We start from the raw sequence: 16,440 nt of genomic DNA on the forward strand, positions 1-16,440 counted from the left end.
TTTAGAAAAAGTAAATTTTGCTAATGGCTGTAACAATCCCAAAACCTATCATCATCCAGTTAGTTAATGCCACTCACCATTGAGGGTTCCACTTAAGAAAGGCATGACAAGAGACATTCGTGGTCGTGCAGTCTTGTTATGAGCAGTGGCGGGGACTAGGAAGTAGTCCTTTAAGGAAAACCAAAGAAAATATCAGCAAGCTGAGTCACCTCAAATCACACTTCTCTACTTGCAGAAATATGCGTGCATGCATAAATGCACACACACACACACAAGCTGTACACGGTGAGATCAAATGAAACATAAAGGACTAAAATGCAACATTAAAATTAACATTCAATACAAAACAAGAAACAAAGGCAATTAGACATCAAATGCTAGTTACATAGGGCACATACAGAAAGAAAAAAGAACCTACCGTATTAAACGAAAGCACATAAAATGTGTCATTACGTCGTGGGATAGCGCTTAGCAATGTCTGTCTGGGTCTGGTAGGAATACACTTGCATCTGGTAACTATGAAGGTAGGAGCTGTAACAACCATAGCAGTTACAGATGTTACATAAAAGGGCATATAAATTACACATGCAATGGCTCTTCAAAATAGATTTGCTTCAATTTTTGTACCACTTACTTCCCTTGTTCAGTCACGTACCCGCCTCAAGGTAAAAAGTTTCACGACCACAAACTTCCAGAAATGTTAAAGTCTTTAAGGAAAAAGTTGTGCATAATTTCTATTTTTAAAACTCTGACTTCAATCTGTACAAAGATCTTTTAATATTTATAAAATATATGTCAAACATATATTACAGCCTGTCTGAAAGTGGACCAAAGGAGGCGTAGGGCACAACTTGCCCCTGCACCAATGGTGCTAACATATCTCATCTCAACAGCAGTTCCAAGATAGGGATGAACTTCAATCTGGCCAAGTGCTGAAGACTGCAGAACATCGTCCTTCTCACCTGTGCTGATGGCCCTCCACGTCTTTGGTGTAGTGGCCCTGCATGGCTGCTTTCAAGGTGTTGATGGGCGGGTAGGCCTTGACCCTCTTTTTGCTGGGCACCTGCTGCTGCTGTTGTGGTTGCCTTGTGCTGACCTTTCTCTGCTTTTCCTCCTCCTCACGGATCATCCAGCCACGCAGCTGCTCAGCCAGTCTGTGTAGGTCCAAAAAAAAGATACTAAACAATGTTGTTTGACAACAAACATTGATACACAACATGAAGTGGCTTTCTTTCAAAAGGGAATATACTCCAATAAATGCAACCTTTTAAACAATAAGGGAAAAGAGAATATCAGAATATCTCCCAAATAATTCCAACCTTTGGAAAAAAATGGGGAGAAAAAAGATTGCCCAATCAATACCAAACTTAAAAAACAAAAAATTCTACTATTTTTGTGTTTGTGCACATGACAAAAGTGGCTGAAAACCATGTGTCCTATAGACGTTAATGGAAAATTTATGCTACAGCAGGTAATTAGGATGTGACAATGGTGGTGTTCACAGAGACAATGCCAGAAATGGATGCACAACATCACTAGATTACATGAAGCGTTTTACATGCCAGCCCTTCAGCCAGCACCTATCAATATGAGGTACACCTGGCCCCAAGCATCTTTTAACAGTGAAACACAGTGAAACAGGATTGGGGAGGATTAATTGACTAGATGAAAAAACAGCATATAAATGCTGCTGCCATAGCTGTCATGGACAAATCATTTTGTCACTGTGTGATCTTCTACAACAGGGATGCCCAACCTACGGCCCGCGGGCCATATCCGGCCCGCGAAACTTCTGCCTACAGTGCAAGAAATCGGCATGTTAATAATAAAAAAAGACCTAAAAAAAAAACGAAAAAAAGGGAAGAAGAAATATTTATCCCTACGTAGGGGTGTCTCTAAATCTTTTTTTCGATGGACGAACATTTCGATTCAGTGCTCCGACTTGGTGTCTCTATGATGCAGCCGGACATTCAGAAGTTGGTTTCGGGTAAACAACTTCAAATATCCCACTAATTACTACATAATTAATGGTAAGTACAACTTGTTACTAATAAAAATGGTATCTGCTCTATTTTTTTTCTTTTTTGTATTTTTGCGGTGAAGCGGCCCGTGACGCGCATGTCGGAAATGTGTATGGCCCGCAGGCCGAAAAACGTTGGACATCACTGTTCTACAACAAAACAGACTGGAAGTGGCCAAATCCCTAGACATGTGAAGCACCTTTTTTAAATGCTTCCAAAGTCATTTTCCATGCATATCAAAGCTCTTCTCCAAGCACTTCTTTAAAAGTCTATTCAATAGCATTTCCTTTGGTTACCTTGAAGATTCAGTGCTATTGAAGTAAATGGGACAAAAATGGGCCGCCATGGTTGATTCGTTTAGCATCCCCTTTGAGAGGAGATGGTGCAGCTCTCGGTCAAACTCCAGCACATGCTGCATGCGGTCACTTGTGCCAAACAAACGAGTGCTTGGGCCTGTGTATGCATCATCAGAGGTGTCTGTGGTGGTTGTATTTTCCGGTAAGGACAGTAAGTGTCGACTGTTGATTCGGGACGTGGAGATTGTATTTCGTACATTTGTTGTATCTATCTCCTTGAAAAATGAACTGCAAGCACAAGCTAAAAATTGTTAACACAAATCTGGGTTGGGAAGAAAGTGAATTACAGAATCATCTGTTTCATAGCAATGTGCATCTCTGCTCAAGTAGATTCATAAACAAATTTATCCTATTTAAAATCCATTTTTGACCTCTCATAAGTAAGTAGAGACTACTTCGCAATTTAAAAAAAAAGTGTATGAATTGTAGGTTTTAACCTACAGCCTTAAAGTTTGAGAACAAGTTGGGAAAATCTTATATTACCAATTGTTTTAGAAGTTATAAACTTGGACATAATGACAGGCATAGACTGACTGGGCTGATCTTTGAGAACTCTTTGTGTTGGCTAAAATAAGTTATCAGTGTCCTGACAGACCTTTTAAATTTAACTACATATGACTTGGAATGCATTCCTACTATGCTAAATGAAGCCACTCAATAATGCTTGAAAGCACTATAAGACGACATAATTCATACCTGAAAGGTGCAAGGTTAAGAGACAACAACAAGGCCACTGCCAGCAAACAGGCCTTCTTAGCCGGTGACAGTCCTGAGGCTTGGCGCAGCTGACTATTCTGAAATAATAAGCAGGCAGCTAAAGACCATTTGATCAATGTGAGAAAAAGTAAATTACTTTAAGCATGCTTGTAAAACACAGCATAAACTAATGATGCTTCATGATTTTTTTAAGAAGAACAGTGAATCAAGTATAGCAGATTTTGTGCATAAAGCTGCAGTATTCAGTCTCCTAACCAGGACCTCATTACACAGTCTGCAGGAATTGCTTAAGACTGCAGTGAAATAAAATAGCAACGAAAAGTACAAAAAAAATTTTTTCAATGGAAAATTAAAAAAATGGATAATTGAGAAGTGGAAAATTTTGTTTACGTAAGAAAAAAAATCTGGGATAGCTCAGAATACTCCACAAACAGCTTATAGAAATAACAAAAGGCATAATTCTTGCATCAAGATTGGATTGTGCATTTCCATAAAAACATGGGATTGCATTGTCCCGGCTGCTCAAACATGAACTGACAGTAACACTAACCTCTGACTGCAGCACGTGAATGTGCTGTTTGAGAGCCTCATTCTCATTCTTCAATTTCTGATTCTCAAAGTTAAACTCCTTCACTTGCTGCTCTAGCGATACCAGGTACTGCAAAATTTTTAAAAAGACCAAATCACCGCCACCATCACACTCTGCATCCTCTGTGACTGATCGAAGCGTAAGGATGAATCAAAACTTCTCAAAAAACAGAAATATTAATAATTATAATGGTTCTACCTTCAGCGCTTTTACACTTTTCATGGTCTCCATAAATAAGTTTTTGAAAACATCAAACGTTCTGATTTTTCATGATAATTTTCATCCTCATTTCATTCATACAGCACTGTTTATGCTTTCCACAAATTAGTATTCAAAAATATCATGCATTCCATGTTTTGATGGTGGTTTTCCAGCTCACCTCTTTCTTTCGTTTCCTTGACAGGCTTGCTGACTCTCTGTTCTTTATCATCCTCTGCTGCCGCTTTGACTTCGTCTGTATTAAGGGAACAACAACAAAAATTGTTATACTAAGCTGAAAGACTGAAACAAGAAGTTGGAGCTTGGTGGACAGTTGAACTGATCAAGCAGATGAAGTCAAACAAAATAATCAACAGCATCACCTGGTAATTGCTTCCTTTGTTCAACTGCTGAGTGTGAGAGAGAGAATATAAAATAAAGGTTTTAACCACAATTGTATGTAAAAATACACTGAACACAAAATATGAATCCTACTTAAAAGATTGTTCTGCAGTCTAAAATTTCATCTGTCAGTCAACTTGTATAGGGCATAAACAGCACAGATGAAATTTAGTGGGAAAGACTTAAGTATTACTGGGTTACCCAGGACATCCCTGTTAACAAGATGTATCTGAGTGTAACTGACTGAAATCTGACAAAGCTCTCTTACCAAGTCACAAATCTGACCCTGTGGCGCATATGCTGATGAGGTTGAAGATGTAGGAGACAGTGACGTTACAAAGCTCGAGTCTGATAAGGGAGGAGACCATCGCAGAACTCCCGACTCTGTCAACTTTTGAAACTGTTCTGCACTCACCACCAGAGGCCTGCCTCCCCCTGCTTGCAGAAATATGCATGCTTAAACATCATGTGCATCAAATTAGAAAAAAAGCATATGTAAAGAGTCTCATAGCTTACTGGTTTTAGGGGCAATGAATTACAGTGATAAACCATGTCAAGGGCATAGTATGTGGAAAATGGAACCCGATCTCTTCCATCTGTTGTATCTTGCTATACAAATGGTTTGAAATAGAAAGCAGAGCTAATGTCAAATTAAAATTTATAAAAACTGCCTAATGACTGACCTGATTTCACTGACATGGTTCTGACTTCTACCTTTGGCACCACCTGACACACTACGTCTTCAGCAGCGACAGCAGAACTTATGGGCACTGACGTGACTGCATTAGCAGTCCTTGGGGATAAAACATGGTTGGCAGATGGTTTTGTTGTAACAGAGCCTGATGTCACCGTTGGTTTTGGTTGGATCTTGATCTTTCGATTGAGAATTGAGTGGACATTGGCTTGCTTGATTGATGAACCTAGGGTCACAGTAGGAGCTGTCAACACCACAGATGTTGGAGACGACAAAGAAGTCCCTGTTGATGAGGTGAGGATAGAACCAGGGAATGGAGAAACATCTGAAGGGAGGACCAACTGCTCGGAGACTGAGTCCCCATCCACTTGTGGAATGAAGATCAAAGTCTGATCGCCAGGCAAAGATGGAGAGCCAGGTGGTGAGAGTGATGCAGCAGATGTGGAAAAGCTGCTCAGACTTGGTGGTGAGAGTGGAGGCGACAGTATAAACCCAGAATCATTGGAATACGAGAAAGATGGTGAATCCAAGGGTGAGACAGACTCCTCTTTGATCACTGCCTGTAGCAGTAAGTCGGAGCACTAAAAGACAAAAGAAAACAGAGGCTCAGTCTTACAATTTCAATGTGAATTCAAAGCAAGAATTTTTCTAGCTTTTTTAAAATGTGTTATTATTGTGATTGATCTGCATGTGCTGCAAGCAATGACAGTAACAATGTACACACACTTCAAACTAAAGAAGCAACAAAGTCAAATTAAGCAAGCATATAATAAACAGATATACACAAACAAATAATTGAGAAAGCACATTTGCCATTAACAGGATTATCTCACAAAAGAAACATGCAGGAGTTTGTATGATTGCCATGTATTTGAGACTTTATCCAAATAATCCAGATTAGTTTTGTCTGTAACATGTCTGCGTGAGACAATTTTTAACTTCTGATTGTGTTGCAACAGTTTGTTTTGAGACCATAAATGGCCTGTTTGGCCGGATACTCACGGAACTGTATCCTTCAGAGCTGCCTTCTGATATTTGTGATGAAGCAGGTGATGGTGGTTCTTGCTTTATGATGATACCTGAAACAGGTGTAGTCTTATATCACCCACAGCTAAACAGTGCTTCACACGTTAAGTGTACATATTTTAATTTTGGTACGTTTCTTTCATCAGACAGGAGAAACTTAGGTGTAGCTCCATCTTCTCAGGCCCAACTGTTAGGAATTCTCTGCCCTTTTGTACAAATAGCATTAGACAAGTATTGGGAGCTTTTTCCTACAGAAAATAATGAGGAAAGAATGAGATAAGAGAAAGAAAGTATGTAGATATTTTATAAATAATACGAGTTACAGGTTTACCTGGCAGAGTACACATGTGGTGCTAAATGACCTGAGTGACAAGTATGGCACGTGACCTTTCTTCCAGTAGCAAGTAAAATATTTATGCTGACCTTGGTGACCTACAATGGGTTTCTCTATCCCCACACAAGAATCCGGGAGAACATCGACAGCTTCTATGGCATCCAATAGGGCAACATTTTGTATACCATTCTATGAGCAATCTTCCCACCCTGGATGCTCCTTGGGATAACTCTGTGGTGAATTCATTTGGAATTTTTTGTGCATGCAAAATGTTTCAATCTACAGATACATGTACACAGTATGTGCACAAGGTCAGGCTAAGTATGTGTTGATGTTGTGGATCGGCCAGTGATACAATACCGTGTTAGACACTACCAAACAGTATTATGGTGACCTGATCACCGAGTTTTATGACTACCTTAAATATGTATGATTGAATATGATGACATTCATGAACTTTTAGTTTTATTAGTACAGAGAGCAAATCAGCATGAATGGTCTCTTAGCGTGTTAATGGTGTGAACAATTAGTATTTTTGCTCATGCTTGGATAAGAGATATTGGAGTTGTAATATGCATTAATCATTCTGATCTTTGTATTTTGAAACAGAAGGTTGGGTGTCTGGCTTTGAGAACTACTGTAGAACTACTCGAGCCCAGCCACTCTGAGAACTATCGTAACCAGCGTCTCAGAAGTTTAACCACTCATCTTCAATGTTCGGCGCACGAATTGTGATCCTTCCTGATGCCTGCGTCCGCCTGCCCCTCTGCTTTACCCTGCAAAAGTAATATGTGTATATTACAGTGCAAAAGGAATCGTGTCCACTACCAAATTGTTAACCTCTACTTACCACTGTCTGAACTGTCGCTGTGACTCTGCTCTTGCAAAAGCTCATCAAAATCAAATGTGTCGAACTTCACGGGGTCAAAGTCTGCCTGCTCAAACAAAACATTACTGGCTGAGTTCTTATAGTATTTTAATCAAAATATCTCTATAAATACTAACAGGAAGAGGCAATGCTAAACTGCTACAACAATTTCTATCACTCCTCTATATTTCTGTCCTGTTTGCTATTGCAATTGCACAAAAACTCAAAAAACCAAGGCCCATACACACCACAAAAAAACATTTGAAGCTGAACACCTTTTTCCTTTCTCCCTCAAACACTGAAACTGATATAACTGTTGTAATTGTACACATTTACACAAGCTATGGTTATATTATCTTATTCCCAATTTAGTATTATATTCGCACTCTAATGTTCTTATTACAATTTGATACTTCAATTATTTTGTCTGACATTTCATTTAACATAATATTGGTAAGAATGACCACAAACTCAGAGAATCAGAAAAATACAGATGTCTAAACATGCTAGAACATCTCCTGGAGGAGATAAGATATTTCAGCTATGGATTTGTCAATGGTAAGAGATAAAAGGAAAAAGGTCACTTTTTAAATAAATTTCTGCAAAAAAATAATTTAAATTTAGTATGAAAAGCTTTACATTATAGTATTATAGTCATAACAGGGACAATGGGTTAGCATCCTCAGACTAGAAATTACAGGTTGTCACCTGTAAAAGTCATGAAGGAGATTGTAAATGATAAGCTTTGAGAAAAAGACAATCCAGTTGCAAGCTACTTCAACGTACATCATGACCAGACATTGATATAATAGCATGAGAAGTTATGGCTTTTGCCCAGTGGAATAATGAACACAAGAATGAGTAGAAAAGAGAGGTATTTAGAATGTAGAATGACATTAAACATAAAATGGTCTCTCAGCCCACCTAAAGAATTAAGCATAATTATAGTAAGGTCATTGTCATAATGATGGTGGCAAGCCTACACAGTTCCAGATTTATATGAATTAAAGAGGAAAAAAAGAGGAACAATCAAAACATAAAATTCTAAAGGAAAACAAGATTATTAATGCCTTTCCATAAATGAATTATGGCCATCACTAAAAAATCAGCTAGCCTATGCATTACTTTCAAAAGATTAAAACTATGTGCATTTCCTAACATTGCTAACAAAGTCTGTAAACAAGCGCTACTTAAGTATTTTGGTAGAATAATAAAAGAAGATCTACATCCCCAATAATAAACAGATAAATGGAATAACATTTTTTTAAAAATCAGTGAAGACTACAGAAACAGTACAATGTAAGAATCTTAGTAAACAGCACAGTATGTCACAACTGTGAACCTGTCAGGTCTCCAGTACCAAAGAACGACAGCTGGAAGTTGGCATCTCAAAACCAACCAACAACTAGGGCATTAGTTACGGCTACCATCCTCCCACAATCACCACCACCACTCATACCTCCTTCCATAGTCCTCACTCATTTTATCCATTTCCTCCTATATACATAAGGTTCCTCATCTCTAGATACCACTCCCCTGATCCACACACCACACAATTTCAGTACAAAATGGCCTTAACCTAGAAGCACTGGAAATCCCCCTCTCCAGGTCCCAAAGACAGATAAGACATCCCAAATCAGGTCTCATATCCCTGCACAGCTTTACACAGCCTGCAAAAGACCTCAACAGGTGATGAGTGGAACCCCTCACCACCTGGACCTGCTGTCGATTGAGATGAAAGAAAGCTGTCATCATGAGCACTAAAAGAGGGCATCAAGTGTGTTCCACCATGAGCAGTCTAAGCCTGGGAGACTGTAGAAGTTTGCTGGAGTTTTTGCTTTGTTGAGGTCACACTTTATACCCTAAGCAACAAGCAAGCAGTCATTACAGCAAAGCTTTACCACCTTCCCACCATGGATTTAGCTTGTCTCCAAGAACCGTGTGTGAAAGCGCATGCTTTGCGGTAGGCAATATCAGTTACATAACATGTCTGGATATTGCAAACACTAAAACGCCAAGAGAAGAGAATAAATTAGAAGTTTAATGTAAATAAACTCACCAACTCATCTGGCAAAGCATTAGGATCAAAAGCTAAGGTCTGGTTAAAAACGTGTGCCAGGTCTGTGTTGTCTGATACCCCAGCATCTGCACAAATAATAGGCATACATTACTCAAACATATCACCGTCTCCTGCAATATATATATTAACTGTGAGGGAGAGGGAGATTATTACTGCAAGCTATGCAAACCTAGGGCAAGGAGGCTAAGGGTGTTCTCAAATAGGAAAATAATATTCTTAACAGAACGAAGAGTATTTTTGATCATGGCATCACATATGACAGCCACAAATCATGTATTCCTGTGTATCAGTTTAGTAACCAAAATCTTGTATTTCCCATTGAAATTCAAAGAACTATCATTAGAGCAAACAGTCTTAATATGTATTCACAATAAAAACAAAGGTATTAACTAAAAGAATTTTCATATGCACCATCCAATCTCCTCCTGACCACAATGGTAAACAGCACTGAATGTTCATGGGGAAGTATGAAGGAGGTTGGACAAACAGGATCTCCAACCAGTTTATTTACATATTAGCTTTGTGTAAATGACACTGTCTCAGCAATCCCATTAGAAGACTTGGAGGTTATCCAGGAAAGTCTTCCCTCTCTTGCACTGGTTTTAATACTTTTGTCAACAGCTGTTGCAACTGTGTAAACCATGCCTCATGAACAAGTCTTAAAGCTGAATGCAGCAAGTACTGACAGTTTGAACAACAAAATGGTTGTCCATGAGAGAGAGAATGTGTATGTTTGTATGCATGTGCACATACAAGCATGCACGTGCTACATAAATGAGAAAACAAGTAGCAAGACATTGAAGCGGTCCGAGAAGAGACCAATCTGTGTAAGCATGTCTTTATAACACATGGCACATTTAATACCCTTTTTGACATATTATTCTGCCTGCTGTTAGACATTAGTTAAAAGCTTTACCTCCACAAGGAAATAAGTGCTTCACCAATTAAGTCCTCTTAAAGTTAATATTGATTTGGCACAGATGGCAAGACTGCAGCTATCCAGGTTGTCAAAAAGGTTTTCCTTTATTTTATGGATGAAAGACCTCAGGACTAAGCAACAGCTGTGCCTGCAGTATAATAGGCACTTGTATAACACGGCCTCTTACTGCTTAAATTAAGAACCTTTTCATGAATAAGACATTGATTTACCCATCCAGATCCTGCAAAGCTTTCAGTACAGAACTTTACTCTTTAAATGCTTGGCCTAAGCTGGGCACAAGGCTACAGGCAAGCATGTTCAGAAGGGAAACTGGGAAAGTGACCATAATGCTTATCTGATCAGCAAATAGGCCGGCAGAACACAATTAGGGGAAGACCATGCACTGTTTATCACTGTGTTTGCATCTGCCCTACATAGTCTATACTCCTTTCTTCAAGGAAATGTACTCTCTATACCAGACCTGGGCAAGGGGCGACCTGCCCGCATCCGGCCCGCCCGCCCGCGTCCAGTATATACACTATATTCTATATATACAGTACAGGGTAAAACTGAGTTAACTATATTGGTCCGGCCCTCTAAAACCACCCCAATTTCTCATGCGGCCCCTTGGGAAAATTAATTGCCCACCCCTGCTCTATACCCCTCACAATCAAGGAAACGCAGGCTTTGTTATCACTTTGCATGAATCCACCCCGCTACAAATATACTCTCCACAAGAAGTTCAGTAGTATTTAATATCACAGACCTGACACATTCTTATATTTGAATGGCCCAGGAAATGACCCTCTTGCATTTAGGACAAGTGTGTAAGGCAGACTAGTTTAGATGCCTAAACCTTTTGAAGAAATCCATGAATGTAAAAAAGGTTACTTAACCTGCCTCCTGCAGTGTGAGGCACGTGCCATGTTCCTAAATTACAAGCTGCATAAACCTTCTACATAGAGCTGATTTAGACAATGTGGTTCAAAGACAATCCCAAAGTACCGGCTGGTTACAGTCAGTACCTTGCATTTCATGCAGATGAACAGAAAGTTAATAGATATGTTTTTCAACTCTACAAACAGTAGAATTTAGACCTTAAGTTATTCAGGCCTAGTATAGTGGATCAGAACAATTGTTGGGCGTTTATAACTGAAAAGTACCCACCAAACTATCAAGCTATCCCTTCCTGTTACTTCCATCAAATGTTATTAGTAGCTATTAAAAAATGAACTGAGAGTGGAATTTCAACTAATGCAGCTTGTCTCTAAACAGCTCGGTAGTTAATTTATTTTTTGTTGGTTTTTCTTTCCTGACGTTTATTACAGGTATAAGCAGTTTGGCATTTTTAAGGTCTTGGTGTAGCAACATCTTTTGGTTGATATGCTGCATCTAAACATTTGAACAGAATTTTCAAATGAATCATCTTTCAGATAATGCACTACTACTTTAGCAGCAAGCCTAATTATCTTCTCTCCCCTACCCTTCTCTCACACACATACACACAGATTATATACACATTCTGTCTACTGCCTATTCTAAATTAAAGCTGACATTTAATAATAGTAATACTTAACCAAGCAATATTCTAGTTATTGATTTGTCTTTAGGGAATATCATTTTTTTTTCTTCTTTTTGTCAATTTGCAGTTCTCGGTGGTCCCAGTGTAACCTATTACTGAATGCCACGTAGCAATACTGTGCCATAGATCTTCCATACAGGAAGCATGGCATAGATCTTTAATGTACATAGGTTTTTTGAGGGCTTCGTAGCACATCTCTTCTCTAAGCATGATACACTTCATACAGGAAGAAACAAGCATTTTTTGTCTCATAATATAAATATAACCCTGACAATTCTAAAGACTAGTCAAATCTCTCTCACACAGTTCAATGCAGCAAAAACTCAAGGCGTGCTTCTACAAGTAACATGATAGCTTTCTCTTCCAACAAATCTATAAAATGTGGGGTATTGCTGTAGACAGAAGACTTGCAACTGTCACTTAAAAAAAAGGGGGGAGGGCCTCAGAAGCTTTGATCTCCACTGCCAAAAAAAAAAGCAGCTTAATTTTTGTATAAATTTTCTGAACAATGTGCGATCTATTTTTTTTTTTTTAAATTCACTTACACCAATATTTAATTTTCACTGAAATATTACTTCCTTATTTAAATAGCGACCAGTTCTTAAATGACTAGTTCACTCTGTCTCCAGCAAGCGTTTCCTGTTCCATCTTTCTTTCATGCTTTGCTTGTTTGTCAAAGGAAAACAAACTTACCATCCATGACTATGCCAACATGCCCGTCATACATCTTGACCGACCACATAGTGACTATAGTATCCCCACAACAGAACGGTTATCACCACACCAACTGGTCCATCTCCTTACAGCCTGTGTCACCAGCTCTGGCTCCGCTGTCACTAGTCTCACTTTCCCCTTCCTCTCACTTTTCCCAGACGAAGAGTCTCTCTGTGGACTTATCTTACTCCCATCACACCACGACACCAACACCGGCCCATGTGCTTGCAGGTGTCGCCGTGTGAAGCCCTGCCTGCCTCCTCCCACAAGCTGTTTCAGACAACGTCAGCTGCGACGCGGAACAACTGTTGCTAGCGGCAGATGAAGATCGAAAGACGGCGAACAGACAGCCACGCGCCGATTTCCCGACACAGGACCTGTCGTACATCAGTTTCTGCCATCTCGGCCTCGTTGCACTAACCGACTAAAGTACTTTTTCTTGGCGACGGAAGGGGTTTGGAGGGGTGTGTGTCCGGGGTGGGGGGGGGGGAGGGCGTAACCCAAGCTTTACAATGTGACGATTTATCTCACGGTACCGACGTCAGAGAAAACAATACGTCATCATTTAAACAAAAATGATCTCATCAGAGATTATTAGTCCTCAGTCTTCTGGTGCAAACAAGAACTGTAAAATTTACTTACTTTTCATAAACCATGAGTCAAAATATTTATATTGCCTTCAATAGGAAAGTTTTTTTAAAAGTTAATAACTAGTGAGAAAGTGTGTGAGAGCCTGCATACAAAAGAAATAATTACCCTGTATGATGCTACCATTAAACCATATACCTTCAGACCAGTTCACTAGCATTGCCATAAGGAAATCGCCTAAACAAAATGGGACATCTAACAGGTCTATTTCCTTCTTAACCAGTCTGATATAATCTGAGCAAAGTTTTAATGCATGTAAAATCATACTTGCCTGCCAATACCTTTGTCAGTACAATTCGACTATGTGGTATTTCAGATGTCTGACACATAAAATTTGTGGAGTTAAAGAACAGTCTGTGGAAATTGTGTCATGGGCTCTTCTTTGAGGGCGTGTATGTGTGTGTGGCAAACATGCTAATAATAATAAACAGATGATTTATAAAGTATATCTCCTCACATGACACACAGCTCTATGTACTGTACAGTTCTCAAAGACATATCCATATAAAATGATAAAGTCTGGAGAACAGGAGTATCTCACACAGCAATACATTCAACACAGCCTTTACATTGAGACAATGTACAAAGCATCACAAAAATAGAAGACACCACAGACAAAAGTGGCAACAAAATCCAAAATGCCCTCTTCAGGAAAGATGAATGATCATTGACAATGTGTGTCTGCATGTCTGATAAATCCTTACAAAGTAGGCAGTTTGCTACATGATATTAATAATTTAATATTAAATGCAGCATCATGAAGCAAAAACCTTTCTAACTAAAAACATTTCTCTTTACTGTTTAAATAACATGAAAATACTATACCAATAATTTAACATTTTATACTTAGCTTTGTTACTAGCTGCTCCTTTGTTGTACACAATGTACATTAGAACATTTCACTATCTCCAGATCAGCTATGATTTTTTTAAAGTGACATTCTAAAAGCATGCACTCTCTTCTACCCACAAATTTGTATTACTGGACTGCTGGCAGATGATATTTTTCCAGTTAACTACTAAAACAAGGCATTAGACGACAAAGCTTCTGGTTTATTCACATTCTTTGTTTAGGCTCGCTGAGACTAACAGCAGATCACTTTCGCAAGAGGCTAAGCGTTGGTCTTGGCAGACAGCAATCCACCTATACACGTCCATGCTTCTACCCACACTTCTCCTCATTTCTTTCATGCACACACATTAGAAATATTTCAAAATATTAGTTTAATATTATATGTTAATCATTATTTCCAGTTTAATCTCCTTTTTATGAAGCAGAGGTTTCTTGCAGGGTTCCCAGGGACAGGGATGGTGCCAAGTAAGGACCTTATAAGGACCTTTCATGCATTCGTAAGGACCTAAGTGACAGTCATCAATGCTTAAGTTTTTCTCTTGTATGGTCGGAAAGATGTATTATTTATGAATCTGTGGTCTTCTCTATGTTCTCAAAATACATGTATTTCTAGTAATAAATAATCAAAGAGTTAATTTTGATGCCTGTCTGCCATATTTAGATTAGATAACTTAAAAAGTCTCCTTAGCGCGCTGATAACATACACCGTTAATATTCCAAGTTTTCTAGAAATCTAAGTAATAATAATTGCAAAACCTGAAAGCCATTCTTTGGTGTAATGCAAAAGTCAGTTCATGTCTCTCTCTCGCACACACACTCTAACGGGAAGAGAGAGAGAAATAGAGCTATGCACAGTAGTACTAGAAGATCAAGGTTCAAGAAAGAGTAAGTTTCTAAAGACCTTTTGAAAAAAGAGTGTTTTTTTGCGAATACGGAAGGGCAACTACTGTTGTACAGATGTGTAGACCAAGCATGCGGCGAAAAATCGTCAGTATTTTGCGCCAAAGACGACTCCGAAAATAAATTTGTGGTAATATTTTATCGATATAAGGACTTGTAAGGGTCACTGAGAAAATGTAAGGACGTGTGAGAATTTGTAAGGACCGCATGGCAAATATAAGGACTTATAAGGCCTTACGGTGAAAATTCAATATGTAAGGACTTGTAAGGACCTGGGAACCCTGTTCTTGACTAAATCTTTCTGTTGATAAGAATGTCTTCATATTTGTTATGGGCATCTGTTTACATCGTGACCCAATCAAGATACATAACTGCAAACATGTAAAAACTCCACAGTAATTCTCAATAAATATTTGAGTAGCTGTAAGCACAAATTTATTTTTTGTCTGGTTTTGCTAAAAGAAGTTATCCTGAAATAACTCAGCAGTGCATCACTAATATAAACATGTGACCATTTTGGAAAAGACAATCAATATTATTAGAGAGTGTCCAAAAGGAAGCAACAAGATTACTATTAGAATGTAAAGATAAGACTAATGTAAAGACTAAAATATTTAAGATTTCATTCACTTTAGAGTAGAAGACTAAGAAGGAAGATTTAATTCAGACATAAAATAATTATAGGCATTATGATGCCACTAGTGATTAAGAAGCAGGGATGTTTCATATAAGAAAATCTGAAAGCAACACATTTACTAAGCATTTATGTACAAATATAAGAAAATTAATTTTCTCACAATGAGTTGCTCGACTATGGAACACAGTAAATACAGCTTCAAGAATTTTCTAGTTAGATCTCCAAATTTCGTAGATCATTTTTATGAATATGATTGTCATGAAGGTCTTCTGGCACGCAAATTACAATGAACAGATGGAAAAGAAAAGACATTTAAAAGGCAAAGGTTCAAAAGAGCTGGTCGCTGAGCACGCTACAGTAGTACTACTAATAACAGACGACTTGTCAACCTGGTTGTCAGTAATACACTACAGCGCCAAGTAGTAAGAATTCCCCACACCTCCGCATTCCGGGGCCGAATACTACCCCAGTCTTCATCTGCGAGAAAATGATTAGCAAGGAACTTTCTGTCAACTTCTGATACGCAGTCTTTTGCCATTGTAGGTCGTATATCTCAGTCACGTTCACATATGCAAGCACGATCCGACATACTTCTTCGTTCCGGAAGTTGATTCTTGCTGGTAGTCCCAAACCCGGATGCCATACGTGTCATGTCAGAGTGAAGCCGAGACTGCAGCAGAAGGCGTGTCCCGACACATTGCCTAGTCGCCCGGCGACTGAGTCTCAGTCTTTCACAATTTGTAATGATCGTCATATATTGATCGCGTTCTTCTTTGTTCAGTTAGTGTAGTTAATTTTGCGGCTTATTTTTTGTGCTTTTAATGATAATTACTTGATAATTTTCTGTTCAATATACATTATGGTTCAATATGATGGACTGGTGCAATCAACACTATTTTACTC

General features: G+C 38.7%; 1 protein-coding gene across 1 annotated transcript in view; it reads right to left on the reverse strand.

The window, feature by feature from the left end:
* The window catches only part of LOC112575671 (cyclic AMP-dependent transcription factor ATF-6 beta-like), a 22,254-nt gene extending 6,094 nt beyond the window's left edge, over positions 1-16,160 (reverse strand). The window contains exons 1-13 of the mRNA XM_025257647.1: positions 16,003-16,160; positions 9,265-9,350; positions 7,188-7,272; positions 5,980-6,056; positions 4,967-5,558; positions 4,552-4,721; positions 4,063-4,137; positions 3,645-3,752; positions 3,074-3,171; positions 2,318-2,605; positions 963-1,154; positions 419-488; positions 78-168 (exon numbers count right to left, since the gene is read on the reverse strand). Coding sequence (XP_025113432.1) covers positions 78-168; positions 419-488; positions 963-1,154; positions 2,318-2,605; positions 3,074-3,171; positions 3,645-3,752; positions 4,063-4,137; positions 4,552-4,721; positions 4,967-5,558; positions 5,980-6,056; positions 7,188-7,272; positions 9,265-9,350; positions 16,003-16,075 — 2,005 coding nt within the window. The 5' untranslated portion in view covers positions 16,076-16,160. The remainder of the gene's footprint in view (positions 1-77; positions 169-418; positions 489-962; positions 1,155-2,317; positions 2,606-3,073; positions 3,172-3,644; positions 3,753-4,062; positions 4,138-4,551; positions 4,722-4,966; positions 5,559-5,979; positions 6,057-7,187; positions 7,273-9,264; positions 9,351-16,002) is intronic.
* Between the last annotated feature and the right edge of the window lie 280 nt (positions 16,161-16,440).

The sequence above is a fragment of the Pomacea canaliculata genome, linkage group LG11, assembly GCF_003073045.1.
Source record: "Pomacea canaliculata isolate SZHN2017 linkage group LG11, ASM307304v1, whole genome shotgun sequence".
Lineage (NCBI taxonomy): Eukaryota > Metazoa > Mollusca > Gastropoda > Architaenioglossa > Ampullariidae > Pomacea > Pomacea canaliculata.